General features: G+C 36.7%; 1 protein-coding gene across 3 annotated transcripts; it reads right to left on the bottom strand.

Annotated features, from left to right (window-relative positions):
- Positions 1–7,243: 7,243 nt before the first annotated feature.
- Positions 7,244–19,819, bottom strand: LOC135585262 (3beta-hydroxysteroid-dehydrogenase/decarboxylase-like). Of its 3 annotated transcripts, XM_065160856.1 has the most exons (10): positions 19,300–19,818; positions 19,018–19,188; positions 14,968–15,084; positions 14,787–14,866; positions 11,121–11,319; positions 10,179–10,296; positions 9,775–9,949; positions 9,296–9,452; positions 7,884–7,950; positions 7,244–7,797 (listed from the first exon to the last, which is right to left on the bottom strand). In XM_065160856.1, exons 1-10 carry the CDS (start codon positions 19,771–19,773, stop codon positions 7,649–7,651), a joined length of 1,707 nt encoding a protein of 568 aa, XP_065016928.1. In that variant the 5' UTR covers positions 19,774–19,818; the 3' UTR covers positions 7,244–7,648. The 3 variants fall into 3 exon arrangements, with proteins under 3 accessions (XP_065016928.1, XP_065016929.1, XP_065016930.1); XM_065160857.1 differs by lacking the exons at positions 7,244–7,797; positions 7,884–7,950 and adding an exon at positions 8,576–8,881 and having other exon boundaries at positions 19,300–19,819; XM_065160858.1 differs by lacking the exons at positions 7,244–7,797; positions 7,884–7,950 and adding an exon at positions 8,576–8,823.
- Between the last annotated feature and the right edge of the window lie 7,238 nt (positions 19,820–27,057).

The following is a 27,057-nucleotide window of genomic DNA, read 5'->3' as shown; positions in this document are numbered from 1 at the left end:
TTCCTTTCTCATATGCCTCACGCATTTAGCCTTATATTTCGGTCGTAGCATATTTATCTTCGCATAGGTCAGGTTTTTCAACTTACATGCTTCAGGTGCATTTGGTTTTGTGTCTTCGCCTAATTGATTTATCATGGTATGGGTTTGGTTTCTTGACTCACACATCTTAGGCATATTTTGTACTACATCTTCATCATAACAAATTTATTTAAGTATAGGTCAGGTTTTTCGACTCACGCCTTGGGTATGTTTGGCCCATGCTTCTATTATGACAGATTTATCTTAATGCGAGGTTGGGTTTCTTAACTTATACACCCTATGTATGTTTGGCCCAGTGCTTCCGTTGTAACTAATTTATCTTGGTGTGGGTCGGGTCGAGTTTCTCAACTCACACATTTTAGGCGTGTTTGGCCCAATGCCTCCGTTGTAACAAATTTATCTTGGTTCAGGTCAGGTTTTTCGACTCATATGCCTTGGGCGAGTTTAGCCTTGCACCTCCACCATAGTAATTTATCTTGGCGAAGGTCGAGTTTCTCGACTCACATACCTCGAGCAAGTTTGGCCCCATGTTTTTGTTATAGCAGAGTTATCTTAGTACAGTTAGGTTTTTTGACTCACATGCCTTGAGCACGTTTAGCTCTGCACCTCCACCATAACTGATTTATCTTAATGCAAGGTTAGGTTTTTGACTTACATGCCTTGTGCCTATTTGTCTCTGCATTTCTACCATAGCAGATATCTCTTATCATTGGTCGAGTCTCTCGACTTATACGCTTTAGGTGCATTTAGCCTTGTGTCTCGATCGTAGTGGATTTATTTTAGCATGAGTTGGGTTTCCTGACTCATATGTCTCAAGCACATTTGGCTAGGCACCTCTACCATAGTGAATTTATCTTGGTGCAGGTCAAGTTTCTCGACTCACATATCTCAAGCATATCTCAAGCGTGTTTGGCCCTGTGTATTTGCCAAAGCGGATTTATCTTAGCACGGGTAAGTTTTCTTGACTCACATGTCTCGTGCATGTTTAGCCATGTGCCTTCATCATAGTGGATTTATCTTAGCGTCGGTTGGGTTTCCCAACTCATATGCCTCAGGCATGTTTGGCCTGTGCCTTCGTTATAACAGATTTATCTTAATGGGGGGTTAGGTTTCTCCGACTCATACACATTGGGCACATTTGGCCTTACGCCTCCGTTGTAATTGATTTATCTTGGTGCGGATCGAGTTTCTTGACTCATGCACCTCAAGAACATAAAGCCTTACACCTTCGCCATGGTGGATTCATCTTAGTATTGGTTAGGTTTCCCGAATCACATGCCTCGGTCACGTTTGGTCGTGCGCCTCCACCATAGCAGAACTATCTTGGTGCGGGTTGGTTTCCCGACTCACACTTTAGGTATGTTTGGCCCACGCCTTCGTCATAGTAGATTTATATTGGTGCTAGTCAAATTTTTTGACTTATATACTTGGGACACCTTTCGCCCCATGCCTTTGGCACGTTTGACCTTAATATCTCCATTGTAACGAATTTATTTTAGTATAGGTTGGGTTTTTTGACTCACACATCTCGGGATCATTTGACCCGTGCCTCTACCATATCAGATTTATCTTGGCACAGGTCGGGTTTCCCAATTCACATACCTTGAGCGTATTTGGCATAGCACCTATGTTATAGTGTATTTATCTTGGCACGACTTGAGTTTCCCAACTCATATGTCTTGGGCGTGTTTAGCCCTACACTTTTGTCGGAGCATATTTATCTTGGTGCGGTTGTGGTTTCCCAACTCACACCCTTTGGGCATGTTTGGCCCCGTGCATCTATTGTAGTAGATTTATCTTAGTGTAGGTCGAGTTTCTCGACTAACACACCTCGGCCACATTTGGCTCCGTGACTCCGCTATAGCGGATTTATCTTAGTGCGAGTTAGGTTCTCCAACTCATATGCCTTGGGCGCATTTGGCCTTGCGCCTCTGCCATAGTTGATTTGTCTTGGCACAGGTCGGATTTTCCGACTCACATATCTCGGACGTATTTAGCCGTACACCTCCATTGTAGCAAATTTATCTAGGCACAGGTCGAGTTTCCCGATTCACACTCCTCGGGCATGTTTGGTCCCATGCCTTCATTGTAGTGGATTTATCATGGTGTCAGGTTTCTCGACTCATATGCCTTGTGCATGTTTGGCCCTACGCTTTCATCATAACTGATTTATTTTAGCGCAAGTCGAGTTTCTTGACTCACATGCCTCGGGTACGTTTGGCCCTGTGTCTCCATTGTAGCAGATTTATCTTGATACAAGTTGAGTTTCTTGACTCACACACCTTGAGCACCTTTGGCCCCGCTTCTCCACTATAGTGTATTTATTTTAGCGTGAGTCGAGTTTCCTAACTCACATGCCTTAGTCATGTTTGGCCCTACATCTCTGCCATAGCGAATTTATTTTGGCAAGGTTTGGGTTTCTCAACTCACATGTCTCCAGCACGTCTGGTCCTACGCTTTCATTTTAGCAAATTTATCTTGGTACGGGTCAGGTTTCTTGACTCACACACCTTGGGCACATTTGGCCCCGCACCTCCGCCGTAGCTGATTTATCTTAATGCGGGTCAGATTTCCTAACTCATATACCTCGGGACCATTTGGCTCTGCACTTCCACCATAGCAAATATCTCTTAGCATGGGTTGGGTTTTCAAACTCACACGCTTTATGTGTGTTTGGCCCTACGACTCCGCCGTAGTAGATTTATTTTAACGCAAGTCAGGTTTCCTGACTCATACGTCTCGAGCATGTTTGACCTGGCACCTCCGTCATAGCGAATTTATCTTAGTGCAGGTCGGGTTTCTAGACTCACATAGCTTAAGCGCGTTTGGTCGTATGCCTTCATTGAAGCAGATTTATTTTGGCACAGGTTGGTTTTCCTGACTCACACGCTTCGTGCATGTTTAGTCGTGCAGCTCTGCCATAGTGGATTTATCTTAGCATGAGTCGAGTTTTCTAATTCACATGCCATGCCTCAGGCATGTTTGGCCCCATGCTTGCATTATAGCAAATTTATCTTGGCATAGGTCAGGTTTCCCGACTAATAAACCTTAGGCATGTTTAGCTCCATGACTCCACCATAGCAGATTTATCTTGGTGCAGGTTAGGTTCCTCAACTCATACGCCTTGGGCGCGTTTAGCCTTGTGTCTTTACCGTTGATTTGTCTTGATGTCGATCGGGTTTCTCAACTCACATGCCTCGAACGCATTTGGTCATACGCCTCCATCATAGCAAATTTATTCCTAGCATAATTCTAGTTTCCCGATTCACACTCCTCGAGCATGTTTGGCCCCACGTCTCCACCATAGTGGATTTATTATGGTGTGGGTCGAGTTTCCCAACTCACATGCCTTGGGCATGTTTGGCCCTCTTTATTATAATTTATTTATCTTGGTGTAGGTCGTGTTTCTCGACTTACAGGCTTCGAGCATGTTTGGCCCTATGTCTCCACCGTAGTATATTTATCTTGGTGCGGGTCAAGTTTCCTGACTCACATGACTCGGGCACCTTTGGCCTTGCTCCTTTACTATAGCATATTTATCTTGGCGTGGGTCAAGTTTCCTAACTCACATGCCTCGGTCACGTTTGGCCCTAAGTCTCCACCATAGTGAGTTTATCTTGGCATGGGTCAAGTTTCTCGACTCACATTCCTTGCACATGTTTGGCCCTATGCCTTTGTCGTAGCAAATTTATCTGTATGCGGGTCGAGATTTTTGACTCACATGCCTCAAGCATGTTTGGCCCTTTGCCTCCACCGTAACAAATTTATTTAGCGGCAGACCAAGTTTCCTGACTTATACACCTCGAGTACATTTGGCCTTGCGTCTCTACTATAGTAGATTTATCTTGGCGTGGGTTAGTTTTCACGACTCACATGCCTCTAGCGCCTTTAGCCTCGTGCCCTGTCATAACGGATTTATCTTTCTTTTAGATTTTTTAATTGATACAACATTGGCGAGCCATTGGAGGTATTGTACTTCGGCAAGAAACTCTACTCATGCCCATTTCGTTACTAATCGCTTGCTGACACTCGGGGCCCAACTTGCAAGGTTTTTACTTTATAGGTCGGACTTTGGGAGAGATGTTCAGGTGGTATTGGGCTATATCGAGGTCTATTCCTAGCAAATCCCTTAGTGACCAAGCTAACATCTTGGCATTTTCTTTGAGGAAATTGACAAGTTGCACTTGCTTCTCCTCCAGGAGTGTCGCCTTGACTTTAACGACCTGATTAAGACATGCCTTGTCCATAGGTTCCTCGATCATCAACTCCATTGGCTTTGGATGTGGGAGGGGCTTGGTGAAATCTTAAGGGTCCAACAATGGTGCCTCGGGCCAGGCCTTCTTCAGCAAGGAGACAACCATAAGATAGCACTAGCGGGACTCCTTCGGATCACTTATCAACTCCTTAACATCGATTCTTATTAGGAACTTCATCACCATATGATAGGTTGATACCACAGCTCTCAACCTATTGAGTGTGAGTCGGCCTATGATTGTATTGTACGTTGAGGGGATGTCGACCACCATAAATTTGGTCATTACCGTCTTAGAGCAGGGTTTATCACCGAACATAACATGTAGGCTCATGGTCATGAGGGAGTAGATGAGTCACCTATGAACCCCATCAATGGAGTCATGGGAATAAGATCATTAGCGGAGAGCCCCAATCTTTGAAAAGTATCAAAGTAAAGTATATCGGTGGAGCTACCTGATTGTGACTCTCTTCCCTCAAGCGCTAGTCATCTTTACTGAAACCACTAGGATGCCATCATGGTTTGTGACTCTCTTCCCTCAAGCGCTAGTCATCTTTACTGAAACCACTAGGATGCCATCATGGTTTGGGTCAAAGTACTCCGTCTCTTCTTCTATGAAGATTATTTCCTTCCTCGAATGCTTTATGATGGTGGCTCGGGAATATGTTTTGCGGCTCGAGGTGTTGTTACCTCTTGAGGTAGGTCCATCGACGATGACATCGATCTATCTTTCTACTCAGCCCTGTGGTCAAGGAGAAGGTTCCCAAGACATCCGGATGAATCTCTCGAGGTGCCCCCAACAAATGAGCTTTTCAATTTATTCCTTCAAATCATGATAGTCTTTTGTGTCATGGTCATAGTTACGGTGGAAGTGGAAATATTTGGATTTGTCCCTCCTTTCCAATGGTATCTTATTGGTTGAGGATCATTTAAGAACCATTTTTTCTTTATTTGTAAGAGGACTTATGTTCTCTTCATGTCAAGGGGGATTAGCATGGGTCTCCGATGATGTGGCTCAGGTTATTCTTGTTTTTCTCGTCGAGGTGGTCTTAGGGTCGGAGTCAATAGTGGTCGCTCTTATCACAGTCTTTTGTACGTCTCCTCGTGCCTCCTGCATATCTCGGAGCTCGTTGGTGAACCAAGCAACGAAGTTAGGGAGTGTCTTTTCCTCCCCTTGTGTGAGCCGAAGCAACATCATTGTCGATTACCTTGGGCGCATATTACTAAGGAAGTAAAGTTCAAACTCCTTTACAAGCTGAGTGAATGAGCCAACTTAGAGTGGCTTTAGATAAGTGTACCACTCACCGAGCCCCTCAACATCATCGAGAATGCATGGCACATCAAAGCGTCTGAAGTGTTGTTGAGAGATATTTGAGCACGAAAGGCATCAGTGTGATCAATTGGGTTGGCATTGCCATCAAAGACTTCCAATAATGGAAGGCAGAAGTTAGTCAGAATCAATTCTTCTCAAATGCTCTAGGTGAATGGGGAGCAACCCTAGGTGGGAATGATTGGGTTCTCCCCCTTGGACTATTGGAACTCCCATCGTATCTCATATAGGCATTGGTCTATTTTGCACAGTTCGATCCTTAGAGAGTCATCCATTGAATCCGTCGATTAAGTCTTGGACTCGGGCAGGAGAAGGCAGTGGTGCGATGATGCACTGACCTCCACCATTGGGGAGTGGGGTGCTCCTTTGGTTGGGGCCCCAGAAGGCTCGGGGGATCCTAAAATGCTAGAACCATATTGGTTGGGAGGATTCTGATAGGTGTCGGTGGCAATGGTGGTTGAGGTGTCGATTATAGCTAAGATAGTGGTGTTGCTTGTTAAGTTAGCGGCAAGAGTGGGGCAATAGCCTGACCGAACCACTATAAAAATCTGGTTTGCCTTTTCTTTTATGCAATTTATCTTACTGCAAACCTCCTTACTTGCTTACTGCTTTCAATACGTTTACAAATACGCTTTCAAGTTAACATCTTCCAAAATCGATTTTTTCATACGAAACGAAATTTTCAGAACCGACGTTTTTACCGCTGCACTAATTCAACCCCCCCCCCCCCTCTTAGTGCCGACTCGTTCCTAACACATACCTACGAGTGCCTACACTTGATAAGTGAGGTTTAGGAACACCTCGATGAGGACGAGCAAGTTGTTTGAATTTATTCTCAAGGGCGAGAGGCCTAAGTCATTGAACAGAAGTCAGTACTACATCAACGATTACATTGAACTGGTCAACGTGCAGGAAGGACAAAGATTGTCCCTCTTAAGTAAAAGTATTGTGGGTCAGAGGCATGGCCTCCTTGTTGGAGTGTTCATTGAGAGGATTGATAGATGAATATTTATATGACATCAAAGCCCTCTCTCTAGTGCCAAAATGTTAGGGGAATTCATCTCTGATGTCGGAGTTGACCCAACATGGTCTGAGTCTAAGGGCATAAGAGCATTCAACGTGACCTCGATGGCAATCTTGTATGGTTCCGAAGTGGTTCTTAAGTGGTTTTGAGGGAACTGGTTTTGAGGTAGTTCCCGAGTGGTTCTTGAGTGACTCCAAGGTGGCACATGCATCAAGACTAATATCGAAAAAAGTTTTCTGACATAATCCCTTCAATGCTTAGGGTTTAGGCTTCTTTACGAAAAAAAAGTATCCTCTAGTATAATGCTTAGGATTAACTTTTATACCTGGTCGGGGAGGCGACAAGCCTATAACTACCTCAATTTTCTCTTTTGATGTTTTATCCATGTGCATGATAAAATAGTAGATAAGATAACAAGTCGCAACAAAACCACTTTCTGTTTGTGGCTGCGATTACAATGATACCAAAGCAAGCAGAGACTTCGTCTTGCCTTATTAAACTCGAGCATCATGAGAAAAGCACACAAGCACTCGGTACATAAAGACATGTATTAAAGCCTATGATGACACATGTATCCTAAAGGCAGAGGACATTAGAATCAAGAAAAACATCATGCTTTCATTTCATGTACTCGTATTTTAACTCTGATCACTCGAAGCAATCTGTAGACAGTGTTAAGATCAATCAAGTTTTACATAGATGAGATCTCAAGCGACTACTCTTCCATCACACCCATATAAAGATGAACACCCTCTCTCTCATTTCGACTGACAGATGGCAACATATGGAAGCTAACTGAGCGTGTAAACTCGACATACATGATGTGAAGAGAAAATGACTTCTAAATCCATAATACCTTGTTAAACAGCAAGTCACATCTTTTGGCACGGTATTTGTTGTGACTCCGAAGAAACAAGAGCTGATTGCTTAGGATGAGGAAAACATCAAGCCTTAACATAATTTATTGAAGGCCTGATTCTTATCCTGACCACTGTTTTCTTTATCAGGAATTATTTATCAAGAACTTTGGAAGTCTGGCAATCAATGGTTCCTTTAATTTTTCAAGTCCAACAACAGCTGCTTTTTTTAGATCGTCAACTTCCTCCTCACATTGTTCATATACAATGAAGACAGTAAACAGAGATGCCAATCCTGCAATGGATGGGAAGACAAACATTAGCATGAAAGAAAATTTACTGTACCAAGATTATAGTGGAAGTGTTGAGTTGGTTCTTTACCAAGGCCAACCAATACTGAGATAGGAATATGCAGCAACAACTTGACTAAATAGAGACAACCTGCTGCCTGCATCAATTAAGTAGTTATTAAGTCACAAGATCTGCATCAAGTGAAATTTACACCAAAAACTCATTCTCAACTGTTTGTTTAACAAGAAATTACCAACTGATACAATAGAAAATACAAGTGTGAGTTAACTAGAATGATGATCAGTTAAGTTGCTGTGATGGTGGTGCACAGAGTTAAGTAGCTAACGAATTGGTGTTTAAATCATGGAGGCGGGTTAAAAAAGTTCAACATTTTTTATGGGTTGCACATGTGAGTCAAGAAATTTCTAGTGTTATTTATCACTGTTCCAAAAAAAATGGTCATTGGAGTCATAATGTATGATTGCAAATCATCATGATCAGCATTTGCCTCCTATATATTTGGATTATGTGGTTGAAAAGCAGATGAAAATAGGCAGATGAAGCAGGTGCCAGCAACAGAGCAAACTAAAAAGATAGATCAGAATGGTAGGTGACTGGAGGCGATTTGGCCCCGGTCAAAACGGGGTTCGTTATTTTTTTATTTTTTTTATCAGCATTTGCCTCCTATATATTTGGATTATGTTGTTGCAGAAGAGCAAATGAAAATAGACAGATGAAGCAGGTGCCAGCAACAGAGCAAACAAAGAAGATTTAGATCAGAGTGGTAAGTGACTGGAGGCGATTTCGCCCTAGTCAAAATGGGGTTCTTTATTTTTTTTTTATTGGATAGCTGAGAACAATTGTTGACAACTGTTTACAGATGTCAAAAACAGGTCTTTAGATGGTAAAAAAAATTAAGAAAAAGGTTCTCAGGGAAGCTGCTTTTGACATGGCGCAACCACAGCAATGTCGGTCCATCTTATCCACTTCCTCCTCTCCTCCCCTCTTCTCTCCCCCTCTTTCTCACGTCCTGCATATGGGGATGTGTACCAGCATGGCCAGGGAGTGGTATGAGTCTTCAACCAGCACTTGAAAAAAGGTCAGACTTAAAGAACATCAAGAATAGAGTATGCTCATTTGTAGGTTGCATCTGTAGAAATGAAGCTCATATGCACATATGTAGATCTGAGAAACCAAAAAGCTACTGATAAAAATTGAAACATTTTAAAGGTTTGTTTCATGAACTCAGACAGGTCACAAGCTGGAAGAACAAGGAGCATGATTTAATTTGGATGTTTGAGAACTTCAAATTGCATGGCTACCATGCATACTTGGAGTCATGCTACACCTAGGACAGTTGATCTTATAGTGCCCTTGAAGAGCTGTGTTTTTGTAAAATATATCTATACTTGTGTAAAACCAATATATATTTACGTACAATCTTGCATGTGAAAGTAGCTCATTCCGGGAACATGTCAAAGGATCTCAGTAATGTGTCTAACCTTGAAGAAGATACTCCAGTCATCACCTTGGGCTAGTAACTTCATTGTTGAAATGCCTTCGTTCCATAAAGATGCCAGAGCAAAAAAAGCATCTCTCATGGTTGATTCTGAGATTTCAAAGCAAGAGGGAGGTATCTTCTCGATATTTGAACCAAACCTGTAAGAAATGATCTTGAATGAGGATGTGAATGTCAACGAACGAAAAAGAGAAAATGGTTAACCTCAATCTTACTTGAGTTTGCCATCCAACCTCAATCTTTTGAACATAAGTAATATTGCTTTTGAATACATTATTTACCAGTACTTGGCAGTAAAGTAGAAATAATATTGCTCATGTTCGAAGTTAAACACAACACTCTGATACTTGGTACACTAAGTTTACCATCACAAAATTATATACCTCATATTTAGTTAAAAAATGAAATGTAATATTAAATAACTGTAGTGCTCAGTGTCATGCAATACAGTATGATACTTACATTTTTGTAGGTAGAATTCCTTGGATAAAAAGCGAGAGACAAATCACCATCAGGATTTTAGCACCAGATGTAACAAAAGTTCTTCCAGAAAGGAAGAACCAATAGAAGAGCACAAATGATGAAAGTACCAAAGCAAAAGTTTTCTTTTCATCTCTCCACAGAAGTATGTCAGCAACTGCATAAAATATGAGTTCCAAATTTCAATATTGAAAGTATATAAGCAGAAATAAATCAAAAGAAGCAGCAATGCAACTAAAAGAGGGTGATAAATCATTACACAAAGCATAAGAGAAATGGATTACTGTTAGATCCAAGTAAGCATACATGACTGTATGCTCCATCTTGGCCTAAACTATACGAGGCAAATTTAAAATGAAAAAGTTAGATGAAGTTGCTGAAACAACCTACTCCACTGCCTAACATTCTATCCGCCTTTGATGTGATGGTCCAATCTCGCTCTAGTGCATGGCCTGAGCCTTTTGCCAATTGTGAGAATGATTCCACAGTTAACTCAATGCCTTCCTGTCACCATTAAGAATAAGAACTGCAGTCACACAAGATGAGTGGAACGAGGTTTCATGCAATATATAATAGACAAAGGTAAGACATAATTACTCTTTGCATATTTTTGAAATCCAGGTTTCCATTTGATGTTTTGATAGTTCATTATTACTATTACTAGTATCATAAGTTCCCTGTGGTTACACTTCGAGCAAATTCCAGTAAACTTGTCTGCACACTGTCCTAAGCTCCAAAACCTTTCTTGCATAATGAGTAATGATATCAACAACAATGATGTAGAAACAGCAAATGGGATGTTATGTCAGGATTGTCAAGCTTGTTAAACGACCATGATAGCTTCTACAGCTAACAGCAAAAACTTAGGACATTAGTTCCATTTTGAGCTCTAAATGTAATTACTACTAGGAAATGGAGGTAAAAACATATTTAGTAATGTTTACTTTGTTTGACTCTTTTAAAGAATATGAAAGATTTCGAACAGAGCTTTTACTTCTAAAATTTTGAAAGATAGAAGGAAAATGAAAATGTGACCCATCTTTCAGCACCTGTATAGTTTCAGTGCTGTTACCCAGCCAAGAAATTCCTTCCTTCCTCTGAGCACCTAATTTGCATTTTATTTTAAAAAGTCTGATTCCAGAAATAAAAATTAAACATATTTACATAAATTCTTCCAGAATTTCTTCGTTTTTCTCTTTATTTACAAAAATTCTTATAGCAGGAGGGTTAGTTTCACTGATAGCTAATTTCTATGTACATCAGTGAACTATGCCAATGGAAATAAATCACAACATCAATGTTTAAGATAGCAACAATATAGGAAATACCTGAAATGACACAATTGGTGAGTAACCAAGTAGTGTCTTAGCTTTAGAACAATCAAAAGTCCTTGAGCATGAGAGGGAATAAACAGTGGAAGGTGAAAAAACTGAATTGGACAATCTACAAACTCTCAACTTGTCACCGGCCAGCTTCGCAAGCAAGATAACTATCATAGCAAGGTTGATAGGAAGATGTATACTAGGCCTGAAATTTTTCATACATCATCAACTCCTTGAAAGAGAATGAAATTCAACTTAAGAAATTAAAATTAAAAGAATTATTTGAGCAGAAAATAGAAATATCTAGATCGAGTGGAAGCTTTACAAATTACCTTTGAAAAGATTTCATAATTCAAAAATGAAAACATTCCATATTTGACAGGATATGAAGAGAATGCAAAATTCTACAAGATGGATTCATAGGAACCTTCAAAACCAAAAGCTTTGCTTGTCTCACTTGGTATTCACAATATTCTATCAAATAATTTATGTGTTCAACAAAATGTTATATTTCAAATTCAGAAATATATTAGACAACTGACATGACCCAAAAGAGTGGACATGAGATCTGGATAAGTCTGCTATACCAGTTAAACAATATGAGTTGTTTGAAATTTAGGCAGCATATAAAGTATCAATATCATGAAATAACCAAGGAGATTGAGATACAAAGGAAAATTGTATAATAAAAAAATAATATATAAGAAAAGAACAAAAAACAAAAACAAAAATCCTCTGCAGGATCAAGTATTGTCTCTTGAAAATTACTTCTTGACTAATGTATAATGGCACATTGACCATAAACATTAAGAAAAATATAAATCTAAACCATTAATTTAATTGCAAACTCATAGTGTCCTACCAACATGTGATCGAACATATATAATAACCCTAATGATATTATAATCTTCTTAAACATCCAAGCCATGATAACCTGGTTGAATGAGTCCATTTTGTGCCACCTGTGTGTTCAATGTACCTTCCTAAAGGCCACAAATCATATAATGAAAGTCGTGGCAGAGAAGAAGTCCCAAAGCATAGGACGATCATTTGAAAAGAAGCTGAACCCAGTGCATATGGCTCCCATCAGGGTCTAGAGAAGTCAATGTAAGCAAAGTAGTTGTTTCCCTAACCAGAACCATGGTGACATAGGTCGCAATGAAGCAACCTTAACATCATCCCAAGCTTTATCCTCAAAGAACTTGGTTGTCAGAATCTAAATATTATATCAAAATTGCATATTAATTATCACTAGAAGTAGGATTAAACGGTTGTATAAGTTTGTCAGAATCTTTGCTGATGACACTCATCAATTTATGCTTGAGGTAAATGTGGAGCTGGAAATGAAGTCAACAAGGGAAAAAATGAATGACTTGTTTTCATTTTTTTTATTCACCTCTAAGGTAGATCGCTTTGTATCTACAAATTGTGTTGGTTTTGGATGTGGATCATTAATGATCAACATATGGAGAGAGCTGAGGTCAGTGAATGACAGTGAAGAGAGAAGAATGTACATAGACAAAAGAAAGATAATGAAACAATATTAAGAGGAAGCAAGGTTTTAAATTTCAATTTGATACCAATTTCGGTAACTAGTCTGATGAGAATAATGATGATATATCAGGTGATATACTGGCTTGTACTGATACAAAAAAGATAAAGAAATGAAATACTGATTGTAGAGATCCATACAGGACCTTGTTCGAATGGATATATACCAACTGGTTCATCCCATCGGACCAGTATTCGGATACTTGAGAGGAAGTATCTCTTCTCTTTCTTTGTACTGTAACCTCCCTTTCCTCTAACCTGAAAGAGATTTTTTGCTTGTGTGTTGCTGCAACCTATGATGCTAGTTAAAACATCATGTTTATCCAAAAGTACAACAATGGACAAATGTATATGCACCTATTGTTTCCTGTTACTAGAAGTGATATATCATATTAATGTACTTACCATTTGATAAGGTAGTATTAATATGCATTTAAATTTTTTCTACCACAACTTACATTACATATAAGTCTCATTTAGATCATTATTATGCACCAATTGCAATTTATTGAAAATTCAAACAAGATTTTCTTGAGTAAATTATTCATCAAAACCAAGAGTTGACAAGGTCTAAGGGTGCATTTAGGAACACATTTGAAATGTGCATTGGGCCCTCAATGCACATCACAAATGTGAATCGGTGTTAAGTAATTTTTTTCAAATCGTATCTAACCTAGATGCTTCATTGGAAATGTTCAAATATTGATGCTACCTCATAGTAGCATTAGCATTTCAGCATTTGGAGAATGCTAATGTAATTTTTCAGGTTTCCAAAGTATCCTATAAAATTATCTAAAATTACAAGATTGTCAAAATGATTTGGTGAGAACCAACATGATTTATATTTTCTATAAGATGAAATTTCATTTATTTATTTTCAAAGGTTCTTTTATATTTATTTATATGATTATATTTATTTGGTATATATTTTAAAAAAATTATAATATTACATAGATTCATTTTATTTATTTACTTTTTAATTTAAATGAAATATATCATTCACTTTTGAATAAATTTTAAAAATATTAGAAGAGTATATTTGTTATAAAATATGTAATGGACTTTTCAAATACAATTTTACTAAACAACTTTTACCCAATGCATATTTAAAAAATAGTTTTTATCTATTGTTTACCAAGTATTCAAAGCATTCCACAACTGCACATTCACTTAAATCCTTTTTTCCAGTTACATATTAAAAATGCAATTGTATTCCCAGATGCAACCTAAAGACCTAGATAAAAATGAATCATAAATGTTTATCTTTTCACCCTTTCTTTTGCAATTGGGAAAGAAGTCCTCAATCATTTCAAAATATTGGAACACTTTAAGTAGCCAATATAAGCAGTTCTAAATGAAGAGCATGCCATCAACGACCCATTAAAACTTTATATTGGTAAGTCTATACTCATTAAAGTGAAAAATATAGGGCAATAAATCAGCAATTATTTTCAATGTATAAACAAGAAGGATGATGATCACATATAGTTTAAAAGCTTCATCTTTAACATGGATTCACAACCCAAGATGTTCATCTTTTCACCCTTTCTTTTGCAATTGGGAAAGAAGACCTCAATCATTTCAAAATATTGGAATACCTTAAGTAGCCAATAAAAGCAGTTCTAAATGAAGAGCATCAACGACCCATTAAAACTTTATATTGGTAAGTCTATACTCATTAAAGTGAAAATTATAAGGCAATAAATCAGCAATTATTTTCAATATATAAACAAGAAGGATGATGATCACATATAGTTTAAAAGCTTCATCTTTAACATGGATTCACAATCCTAGAAACTGTAAAGCCATGAGAAAAACAATCAACTACAGCAGAGAACTAGTTAATATTCAAACATTAAAAACAATGAGAATGATGAGAAAAATTCACAGAATCTCTATCAATAGTTTGAACGATGAACTATCATATAGAAGACAACAAAGAAATATTGTGATTTGTTAGTAATATGATTAGGGAACAAGGGGCCAAACATGCATATTTGAGACTTTGAGTGAATCTATGCACAATCATGCTTAACCAAAACCATTTAAAAATTATGCACTTCACTGTCTAAAGAAATGCAATAAACACAAGTAAAATTTACAACTATCCTCTAAAGTTACCTTCGATATCCCAAATTCTCTAATATGTTTGAAATGAACTCCCAAAGCTTCACTGGTTTGTCATTTGTAATAAAAAATGGCTGCAATAAAGTAGTGACAAAAAATAGTATGTCAGCTTTAGGAGCAATTATGTAAGAAAACAGCATGTGACAAATACCATGCTACAGTATGAGAATAATACCTTTCCAGCAACAGAAGCTGGAGCCACACTAAGAGCATGTTCTGCAGAAAAGTTGGCATGCACCACATTTTCCACATAAACTAAATCACACATGTTTTTACCACTTCCAATGACAAACTGCAACAGAAAATAGTTGATTACTGAGTTGCAACTGTATTCATAATATTTGCTGCTATATGAAACTAAAAAAAATAGATTTATTGGCCTGGTCGAAGTTTCAAATGAAACAGAAATAGGAATCTTGAAGAATACTGTCAATTGAAATTAAAAATAGGACCAAACTGAAAAGCTCTAACCTTAACTTACAACATTTTCCAAAACCTTTTCTTAAAGACAACAAAGCATTTATATGTCTCCTGACCATCTTTATCATATGTATATCTTTGTGATCCGCCTCTAAATAGACCTCTTTGGACACTTTGTCCGCTTGACTATGTCAATTAATCATTTTCAATAGATTTATCAGATATTTGAACTCAGGAAATATGGACTTTTTTGTCAAACAATGGAAGTTCCTGTTCTCCTCAAATATTCACCTATTTATGACTGCCATTCACAGCCCTATCACAAGTCAACCTCATAGTTTATTATCTATAATAGTGTTTTCTGCCACTTGCTTACCATTCAAAGAATAGATCGTGTTACCAAACTTACAGCAACAAGTATCCTAAGATTAGACGGTAGGTTGACGCAAAGTGCCACTAACAAGCACATCCACCCAAGATCAGTGAATGCACCCTAGTTCAGCAAACCACATCTCTGCCATATGGAAATGTTGAATGAATTATATATAGCACATGTATGATCAAGAAATATATGTTAAATATTGCTTGTCATAATCACCATATTATTGCAACTTTTAAAAGAAAATATGCCGGTTTTAAAAGGCAAAATCCTGATCAATTTGTTTCAGCCCATCTCATGCATCAAATTCAACTGCATCTGTCTGCCAAACAGCTAGCAACCATCATGATTAGATGTCAAAATGCTATTCAAATTTACTATTAGAGATGTGATCAAAGGCTGCAATGGTACCGGTGATCAAGCGATGCACTGAGACCATAAAACTGAACCTGTTACATGACCACCTTGTATTGAGCGATATGGGGTCTGCACTGGTCGGTAACGGTCGAAATCTAACTGTTACTGACGTATATCGATCGATAACGGTCGGATTTCAACCATTACATATCAAGGGCTCTGACAATCCTATTTCAAACAATCAATTTGATCATTTAAACTATAGGTAAGGGTTTTTAAACCCTTTCCTCCGCTACAATCATCCGCCCAACGTGCAAAGGCAAAGACAAAGAGGAAAACAGTAACATCAGCAGCACCGTTGGAAAGAACCAAGTCAGGCGATGAGACACCTTATCGATCACATTCAACAACTTGCTCGATCCAGAGACATGACAACGATATGAACAGCAGTACCTCGATCGATGATGGCGATGATATCGGGGAGTCAATGGTCCCATTTACATAATTTGAGGGTGGTGCATGGACCAAAGAGCAATATTTTACACATGCTACCTAAGATTCAGATCATGAAGCTAGATGAGGTATTGGTCAAGTTTATACATAGAAAGGGAAGGAGAAAGTAATAGATGATTTTGAGCAGATGTGATAAGGCCTACACGACATAGACATAGAGCGAAGCTCATCGTATTCATAATTGTCGTATTATGGAGAATCTTACGATCAACAACAGCACAGTAATAGTTAGTCATACTTCTTCGAGCAATAGTACGATGGTTGATCTTATGATACGAAACAACAGATCAATGACGAAAGTAGAATTCTGATATTCTTCATGCTTCACATCAATACATGCCACAATCGTCCTTACCTTAGGAGCTGCCTCGGACACATGTAGTTCACGACGATCAGACTACGACCATCACCACATCGATGCACTAATGGCATACGATGTATCAGTATACTATGTCGTAGGATCATTTTCAAGATTGAGTCTAACAAACATATCAAATTGATATACATATATATAGGATCAAGGATCCCGATCCACCGCTCGTGAAGTCCTATCATTCTTTTTTGTGGTAGAATCAAGTATATCTATCGATTGATTACTTGATTCATTTGAATCTTAAACTTTAAGTTGTTTAAAAAATAATTTAACAATTCAAATCATTTGTTTATATATAATTTAGTATTAACGAAATGAAGGTCTGGAACGTATCGTAAATTTACTCCACAAAGCCCAGAAAAGATATATCAATATTCTTTCCTAATTTAGATTATTTTGCTAAAATTATACTAAATATATATTTATTTCTAATTTAAAAATCATAATCCTTTTTTTTTAGATATTTTTGGAGCTATTTTTGGTAAGTTTACTATATCATTGATACACCCAAGTGTATCGACATATGGTATATCGATACACATTGGTACGTACCATACCGACGATTGGTCAATACACTAGTACGAACTGGTAATGCGAACCTTGATTTAGCATCAATAAGTTAATTTTGCCTATGATTTAGCTTTTAAATTTAGGCTTTAGTGGCCAGTCTATAGACTTTACCAACCATTTTCATATATTTTAGGCATCAAATAGAAACCTATAATTTCTTTACCTTTGGTACCTAAATTGTTATGGCTTCTGGTTGCCAATGAAGGCATGAACTCTCAAGTGTTTAATGATTGAGCTGTAAGCTACTAGCATATGTTTTGCTTTGTAGGACAGGAATCACAAGATTAAAGATCTTAGCAAAATATAAAGGAGCATCCTACGCTTGATGGAGCAAATTGCTAGAATGAAACTTGAGGTCAACTTATAAGGAATGTTGAAAGATGGAGTTAAAGCAATTGCAGATCCACTTCTTCGTTTGATAAGCTGTCAACCAACTGAAAAAACTTATAGCAAGAAGTCTATAACTGACTCAAATCTGAATTGAAGCCAACCAGTAGACTCGAATTTGGTCACAATTCAAGCTCAGTTAATGGCAGTAAGTTAGACCAAAAACTAACACATATAGAAGAACACTATAAACCAGGCTCATTCTTGTTTGGTTACTTAAATTTAAACTTGCACCAGGATCAGGAAAAGCTTCAATATGCTGATCCTTTGACATTCTTAGACTAACACCAATATGGATGACCTAACAACCTGATTGACAGGAAAGTATATTCAAATCTTGTAAGATATTTTGAGCTGGAATAAGAAATATGTTGAAAAATATATTTCCATTAACATTTGAAGTGTTGTCTTGGGTTATAAATAAAGCCTTCCAGTTGTAACCAGTTGGTGCTGCATGGCACAGCAACCATCCTGAGAGGAAATTCCAAGCATTAATAAGACAGCAGAGAACATATCATTCTTGAGTTACCAAATAGGACATCAAAATAAATTGTGAATTCCATTATCAGCATCAAGTTAATCACAAACAAAGGCAAAAAAGAATGTGGATCTAAAGATGAGTACATTTCAAAGAACAAACCTTTATTGAAGGATGCGGAAGGATGCAAAATTTTATTCCTGATCCTGGTTGGTGGGTTTTGCAAAAAAGTTCAACGTTTGCATTTCAATCACCATTAATACTCTGTAAAATATTTTATTTTAACATAGACTCATGATTCAAATTTGGGTCAGTCCCTTTCAATTGAGTTCAGTAGCTAGATTGTTTCAGCTGGCTGCCCTATTCCATCAGTGTTCACTCAATCAATGTATATTGGGTACATATCCCACTACTTTTGTGTAATTCTACCTCAAACCAAGTTTTCATGCAAAATAAGAACAGCTGTACATGAGAGATTATAAAAGCCAATTTTTTACCAAGAGGGTATAAGATTTGCCTGTTTCAGTTAGATCAAACATGATCGAGGAAGAAAGAAACATACGTCCAATTTAATTAGTTATATAAAAGGAGGCACAACTACAGTCCAGTGATGATATACATAATCATATTTCTTTCCTACAATATTAATCTAGCAGTTCAATTCTAAAAAAATTATTCCAAAAAATCTTCATACCAAATAAAAATCTACAATCTGAGAGAAGTAATTAACAATCCGGACTATCCAAACCTTAGCTCTTTTGGATCTAGCTTCCTGCACCAGAAAAGGCACTAGATGTGGATCCCCTGGCCCAAAAATATTGCCCGACCGCAAAGCACAAGTCAACAGGCCATCCTTTCCGTTAGCACTCAACACCAATACCTCCACTTGCATCCTCAGTTCATTCAGGGGATCCTCATACTGCACAAGAACAGCAAACCCCACTAAACGGTAGAATATCGCAGAAAAGATCCACCAAAACCCTACATAGTAAAGAAATCAAGAAAATTCCAAAGGATCAAAGGGACAAACCCTATGAGGGTAGGGCAAAGACTCGTCGGCGTCGCGGATGTCGTTCTTCCCGTCGAAGACCACGTCAGCCGACCCGGTGTACACAAGCCGCAGGACGCCGGCCTCCCGGCATGCGGCGACGACGTTCTTGGCGCCGACGACGGCGAGAGCGTGGAGGCGAGGGAAGTCCCCGCCCACCAGCGGCGAGGCGAACGGCGGGAGGGGATCGACGAGGAAGACAACAGCGGATCCAGCGACGGCGGAGCGGAGGCTGGAGCGGTCGGCGACATCGACGTGGAAGTAGGCGGCCAGGTCTGACTGGATCGGGCCGAGAGAGGGAGGAGGGAGGGTGTCAGCGACCCGGACGGCCCAGCCGCCGGATTTGATGAGGGCGGAGACGAGGGATCGGCCGAGGTATGTGGACTTGCCAAACATTACCGTGCAGGCCGTCGGATCCGGACCGATCGGAGGCGACCCGGAGTCGACGATCGCCATGCCGAAGACGAGAGAGAGAGAGCAACGGCTTGGAAAGTAACGGTAATATTTTATTTCTTGATTTCGTTTTCCTTTTGTACACTTCTAGAATCAGAGAGAGAGAGAGAGAGAGAGAGAGCAACGGATCGGATTATGTAACGGTAGTTTTTCGGCTTCCAGATTTCGTTTTATTCCTTTGTAACACATTAAGTAGTGATAATATTTCTTTATCTTGATTTGGTTTTAGATAATCATCCGAGCTAGATGGAGTGTTGATATGTGGGATAATTATGTAAAATCATCAAATATTATTAAGTCGTGTGTTATGGTTGTCTAGCATTAGCTCATGTTAACTAAATGAGGAGGTCCTAAAGTGTTGAGATGAGTGAGTGTCTATCGAATGGTTGGTATTGCATTGATGTTGACGTTGGACAATTTGTTAGCCCAACATGTCAGACCGAGGGATCTGTCATACTATGATATGTCATCATGTCGTTCACTTATCATACTCTTTTGTCATCTCTTCCCATTGTGTAAGTCTAATGTGTGGACGAACGAGAGATCTGTCACAATATGATGTATCATCGCATTCCTTTATCAGATATTCTAACGTACAAGAGAAGCCATAACATACAAGAGATGCTTAGGATGGTTAATGTTTCAGTGCTGGAGAATATTCCAACCCTAAACAATTTGAAGCATATCAAATTGCATCTTTGATTAGATGAATATAACTAATATAATAAAACAAATATCTTTCGTGATATATCAAAAATTAAGAACGTTTTCAAAAAATATAATATTCAAGCATTTGTTAAAAAAATATTATAGAAATGAAGCATCTTTTACCACAGCCTTTTTGGTAGGTCACTCTTCTGGTTTTTCACTATCTTGATTTTATTGGTGATAGAAAAAATAACGACACTGCCAACTCATCCTGCCACCTAGGATGAAGAAGCCACATAAGCAAGGATATAAGCAACTCATAGAAATGATCTACTAGCCGTTGCTTGTCTTGACCCCGGAAAAATGCCAATGAGGCTTGATAGAGAAAGCAATGGCACGAGCATTGCTTTGCTGAATTGCCTAATCATAAGCCATCACTTAGAATCGTCACGCACATAAGCTTGCATTGTCCTCTCATGCAGTCGCCAATCATAACATGATCCCTGGAGAAGTCACGCTATCGGTATATGGTAACTAGACTCGTTCTCTCAACTTCCCCTCGATCATACCGTCGATCACCAATGATCCGTCGCCCTTGATAATGATCTCAGAAGGGGTCACACACTTAACTACAAAGAGCATTAATTTTGGACAACATGGCCTGACTCTTCGAGCACCTGACGTTAATCTACATCCTTTATCCATTTCATGCATGCTCCTACCCTAATAGATGATGCATCTATTGGGAAACTTGGGGCAATATCATATGCATAACAGAAAAATAGAAACAAAAAATCTTAGATTTTCACAAAAAAAAGTCTCTTGTCGTCGTGAGAAGATTAGTTTGCAAAAACCCGCGAAATTGAAAACTACACATATAAGAAAGATGTGTTACCTAGGGAGATCGTATATTCCTGAAAACTTACAAATCTATGAGAGAAGATGAAGGAGGTCAATTATCCTCCTCTATAGCGGTAATCCACACAGTAGGGGTTACGAAGACGCTCCTCAAATTGCTGCTCTAATCTTCTCATTGTACGCACCATGCAATCAAGAAGGAGACGACCCTTCTTACTATTCACACACCCCAAATAGGGGCTGTTGGTTGAGGAGGAGAGGGAAAGATGAGAATGGAATGTGACAGCCAAAAAGAGTCTAGCCTATGGTCCTTTGGTTCCCTCCTATGATCCTACACTATTGGTTACTTAATATTCATCCAATTACCCAAGCCTCTTAGATTAGTGGATCTCTACCCAATAAACTCTCATTGGCTCTTATTAGATCTTATTCATAAGATCCAATAATTCAAATGCTTCTTAGATATTTAATAAGATAGTGGATCGAACGGATATCTCATATTCGAACATCTACTCATTATAACACGTGTGACCCTATAAGCCCAATATCGAGTTGGCCATGAGTCATACCTATCAAAACTCCTTCTAACTCAGTGAATTATTATCTTTCATTTGACTCATCGACTACGGATGTACTATATCACTATGTTATAATCTCGAGATAATACAGGAGAATCCAATCCATTGAACATGTTTGTCCTCAATTGTTATGTATCTATAGTCTCTCATCAATCTAATATCTTATAGACTATATACCGGGCATAGTGCATATTATTTATTTAATATTTTTTTTACTTCATATTACATGTTACATATATTATAATGTTCATTGATATGTGCAATGAGAATCAGATCGTGATAAGATATGATAATAAGACCGATTTGCCTTTAAATATAGATATTAAATAATCTCGGTCATAAGTTACTCGAGAGGGACATCGAGATAACCGAATAGATTGGTATATTATATACATATCTATATGAGGGAGGTGGCTGGTCTCATAGTTGCTCATGTGGAGATACTAGAGATATAGTACATGTGCTAATTAGAGAATGAGTTCACTGATCGATCCGCTCACAAAATGCGGGATGGTTTATGATACCTCATTTTCATATAATGATTTTATCATCCTAGTAGTATATATAGTCCTTAAACTTGAGATACTAAGGATATCTTGTATGAGTATTACAATATTTGATTTCAGACTTATAGGCCTATAAATTTCATATTTAGCATAATCGGTCATCGAGAGTATCAACCAACATTACGAGAGCTATTAAGTATCGATAAAGGCTCAATCACTTTCTGTGTCATGAGAGAAATATCCTATATGTTCTTGCTTAGACAAATCTTTAGCTATGATTATTCATATTGAGAGAGAAAAGAGTTCTTCGGGAGAATCCTATTAGAGCGAGATTTAAGTAGATCTCATATGGGCTTAACAGCACCATGCATAGTATACAATCTCTGAGATATTACAAGAATGAAGGATTATAAATATATGACAACTGAGAATAAATAGGTCTAATGGATTGGATTCTCCTGTATTGTTTAGGAACTACGGCGTAGTGGCCTTGTACATTCGTAGTCGATGAGTCAAGTAAATTATTATGGAGATAATAATTCATCGAGAGAGAAGGAATTCTAATAGGTATAACTCATGATCAGCTTAATATTGGGCTTAGAGGGTCACACACATATTGTATGTGTTACGACAAGTAGATATTCAGATATGAGATATCCGTTAGAGCTCATATCTTATTGGATATCCAATAAACCCATAAATTATTGAATCTTATAAATAAGATCCAATAAGAGCCAATAAAAGATTATTGGGTACAGATCCACTAATCTAAGAGGTTTGGATAGTTGGTTAGAAATTAAATACCCAATAAGGCAGGACTCATTAAGATTAAGTTGATAAAGGACTTGTATAAATAGAAGAGAACAAAAGAGCCATATGCTAAACACTTTTTTACTATCACTTATTATTCTCCTCTCCCTCTTTCCTCCTCAGCCAGCAACCCCCTGTTTGGGGTATGTGGATAGCAATAAAGGTTGGTCCCTTCTTGATCTCGTAGTGCACATGAAGAGAATATTTGTGTAATGATTTGAGAAGCGTTTTCATAGCTCCTATCATATGGATTACTGCTAGAGAGGATAATAGTTAACCTCCTTTATCCTCTCTTATAGATTTGCATGATTTCAGAGATATACGATCTTCTTATGTAACATATATCCCTTAATATGTGTGATTTTTTTATTTTACAAGTTTTTACACACTAATCTTCGCACGATGATAAGAAACTATTTTTTATGAAAATTTGATAATTTTATTTTTTGTTCTTTCATTGCTCATTCGATGTCGTCCTATATTTCTAATGATTCAGCGAAGCATTCACTCAAAGCGTAACTCCGTGCAGAGAATTAGTGCTTGGACGACGTATAATAAGATTTTTTGCATTTTAAGGATGAATGATTCACTCAAAGCGCAACTCCGGACAGAGATTTTTTTCATTAAAATGGTTTCGAACAAATTAATAGAATAATATATCTAAATTATATCTTATATTAGTATGGGATATAACATAATTAATATAACAAATATAATAAAATAAATATGTTTGGTGATATATTAAAAATTAAGAAAATTTTCAAAAATATAATATTCAATCATTTTGATCGACGAACATTATAGGAATGAAGTCTTTACTTTATACACGAGGTAGATAGGCACTTAAGAATTAAGATAGTTTCGGACATATGAATAGAATAATATATCCAAATTACTTCTTCGGGATGTGACACGATGAATATAACAAATATAATAAAACAAAATATCTTTGGTGATATATAAAAAATTAATAACTTTTCAAAAATATAATATTCAAGCATTTTGATCAACAAACAATATATGAATGAAGCCACTTCTACAACATTCTTTTGTTTTGTTTTCCTAAACAATGAAGCAATTTTCTTCTCATAAATAAGCAGAATAATTATCTCTTTTACAATCTTCCATATTGTTTTCTTTTGTTATGGGAAACAACGAAGCAATTTTAGAATAATTATTACTCTTTTAAGGAAATAAAAGCTAAGGCTCGAGTATGTTTGGAGCTCTTTATATACCCCATTGGATCTCTATTAATTTCTGTGATATTTAATAGTATTTATTTATCTTTTAAATATTTATATAATTAAATAATTTTAATATTTGATATGCTTAGTCTTGTATAAATTTCGACTATCATAATTTGGTCTCAAGAGTAAAATTAAATGTTTTACCATGAAATTAATATTTACTTCAAAATATAGTTTTTTTTTTTTTATTTTTGTCAAACAAGAAAGCCAATATGAATGCGTGGAGGTGTATTTAATGTGTCATCATTATAGTGTCTTTCTATTGAGACACATTGATGATTGAAATATAATTTGTTATTTATTTTCTCGACATTCAATTATATTGATAATGGTGCACTATAATTAATAGCAGATAAATAATTTACATGTTGGATTTGCTATCACATAAGATTTATTTTTAATTTAAATTATTGAAAATAAGAAAAAAAAATTTATTATGATTTATAATTTAGTTTAATGGAAGTCAGGACGAGAGAAGGGAGAGAAGAATAAGACATGCAGGAAAGACACGTTCTCGAGGGACGTATGCACACAGTTACGATCATGGAGTTGGCTATTGTCCTCCGGAGAACATCAATGAATGCAGCTGCTTCTATTGGTGTGATGCTTAATTAGGGTTCATGTTGGAGTGTAGTGTTTTAATAATGAAACTTAAGCTACCCTGTTATTAAACATTGTTAATGTCAAATTTATTTTTATGCAATCAAATTGACTTGATTTATATCTTGACAAGAGAGAGAGAGAGAAAGGCAACGACTTGGGATATGTGACTCTTTTTTTTGGTATTTTAATTTCATTGGAGTTTCTTTGTATGGGATGTAATCGATTGGGTAGATAAACATGGAATAATATCTCCAAATTGTGTCTTGGATTAGTATTTGACATAACACAATGAATATAACAAATATAATAAAACAAATATCTTTGTTGATATATAAAAATAATAAGAATGTTTGATATATGAATTTGTCGATATATAAAACCTTCCATATTCCTTTACTTTGTTATGGGAAACAATGAAGTAATAATATCTTCTCATAAATGCGCTATTTAATTGTTACGTTTTTAAGGAAATAAACGCTAAGGCTCGAGTATGGATCTCTATAAATTTCCATGATAGATTGTTGTGAGCACCAAAAAGAATTAGGATCTCTCTAAATTGTTGATCCGAGGAAAAGGAAATGAAGTCGATTTGGGTGTTCTTGTTCATCGCTCTCCTCCTTCTTAATATCACCGAAGGTTCTCTTCTCCTCGTTCCTCTTATCATCTTCAACTTCATCACATATATATATATATATTATGATGTTCTTTATTTCTTGTTTTATCATTTATCGTTTCTCTACGATTATATGATCAAATCTCTGCAAGACGGAGAATTCACAATACTAATTTTTATATTTTTGTCATTTGTTTTCGGTTTTGACATATTTATGTCACTTTTTGTCTTTACATATTATATTAACGTGAAATTTCATGCTATGATAATATATCGACACACTTTTTTTTGTATTTTATATGACAGTTTTGTTATCTTTAATAATTTTTTATTCATTTTTTAAACATTTATATTATCAAATTTTTTTATCATCGATTATTGAAAGCAATAACGGTTGCGATTTTTTTATAACTTGAGATTTATTTTATAGATAATTTTATATTATCTACGAAAAATATGTCTACTATGAATTGATCATATCATTTTTTCTTCGATATTCTTTTATAATTTTATATTAATTATTCTAACTCACTAATTGATATTTTGCTTTTTGCCTGCCCCTCCTATCGATCGAATCAAAATATTTTATTTAGAATTTATTTTCGTAACATTGCTTGTATATCGATAATGGTCGATCGAACAAGTATAACTGATCGTAGATAAATAATCTTTATCTTTTTATCTCGATCGTATACTATGCTTTTCATCGTTGGATTTACTGTCACTTAAGACTTATAATTTAAATTAATGGAAATCAGGACTAGAGGGAGAGAAGAAGAAGAAGACATGCAGGAAAGACATGTTCTCGAGGGCCGAATGCTCACCTGAGCGTTGCAACAAATTCTGTAGCAGCAATTACGATCATGGAGGTGGCTATTGTCCCCCGGAGAACATCCACCAGTGCAGCTGCTCCTATTGGTGTGATGCTTAATTAGGGTTCATGTGGGAATTTATCATACTAATAATTAAAACCATGTCAGTTATCTGAATAAAACTTAATCTTATCCCATTATTAAACATTGTTAGTGTCAAAATTATTTGCAAATCCTAATCCAATCTCATTTAGTATTTACAAAAGAAAACTAAATCTCATGTGAGATAAAAGAATATTTTTATAATGAGAAGGAGAATTTTCTTAAAATAAAAATTATTTTAGAAGATTTTTTACTATTAATTTAAATTTTTAAATTTATATCATTTTTTTGTTATTATAAATCTCATCTCTAACAAAATCTTAAATTAATAATTTTTAAATATATCAATTATAGTCGATGATTAAACTATTTTCGAACTCACATTATATATATTTATATAATAATAATAATAATAATAATAATAATAATAATAATAATATACTCAAGTAAACTACTAATAATAAATATTAATAATTTGAGTACCTAAAACACGCTTTATTACTGTTATCA

This window comes from Musa acuminata, chromosome BXJ3-7 (assembly GCF_036884655.1).
Source record: "Musa acuminata AAA Group cultivar baxijiao chromosome BXJ3-7, Cavendish_Baxijiao_AAA, whole genome shotgun sequence".
NCBI lineage: Eukaryota > Viridiplantae > Streptophyta > Magnoliopsida > Zingiberales > Musaceae > Musa > Musa acuminata.
Note: the sequence above shows the minus strand (reverse complement) of the source record. Positions and strands in the feature narration are given on the sequence as shown.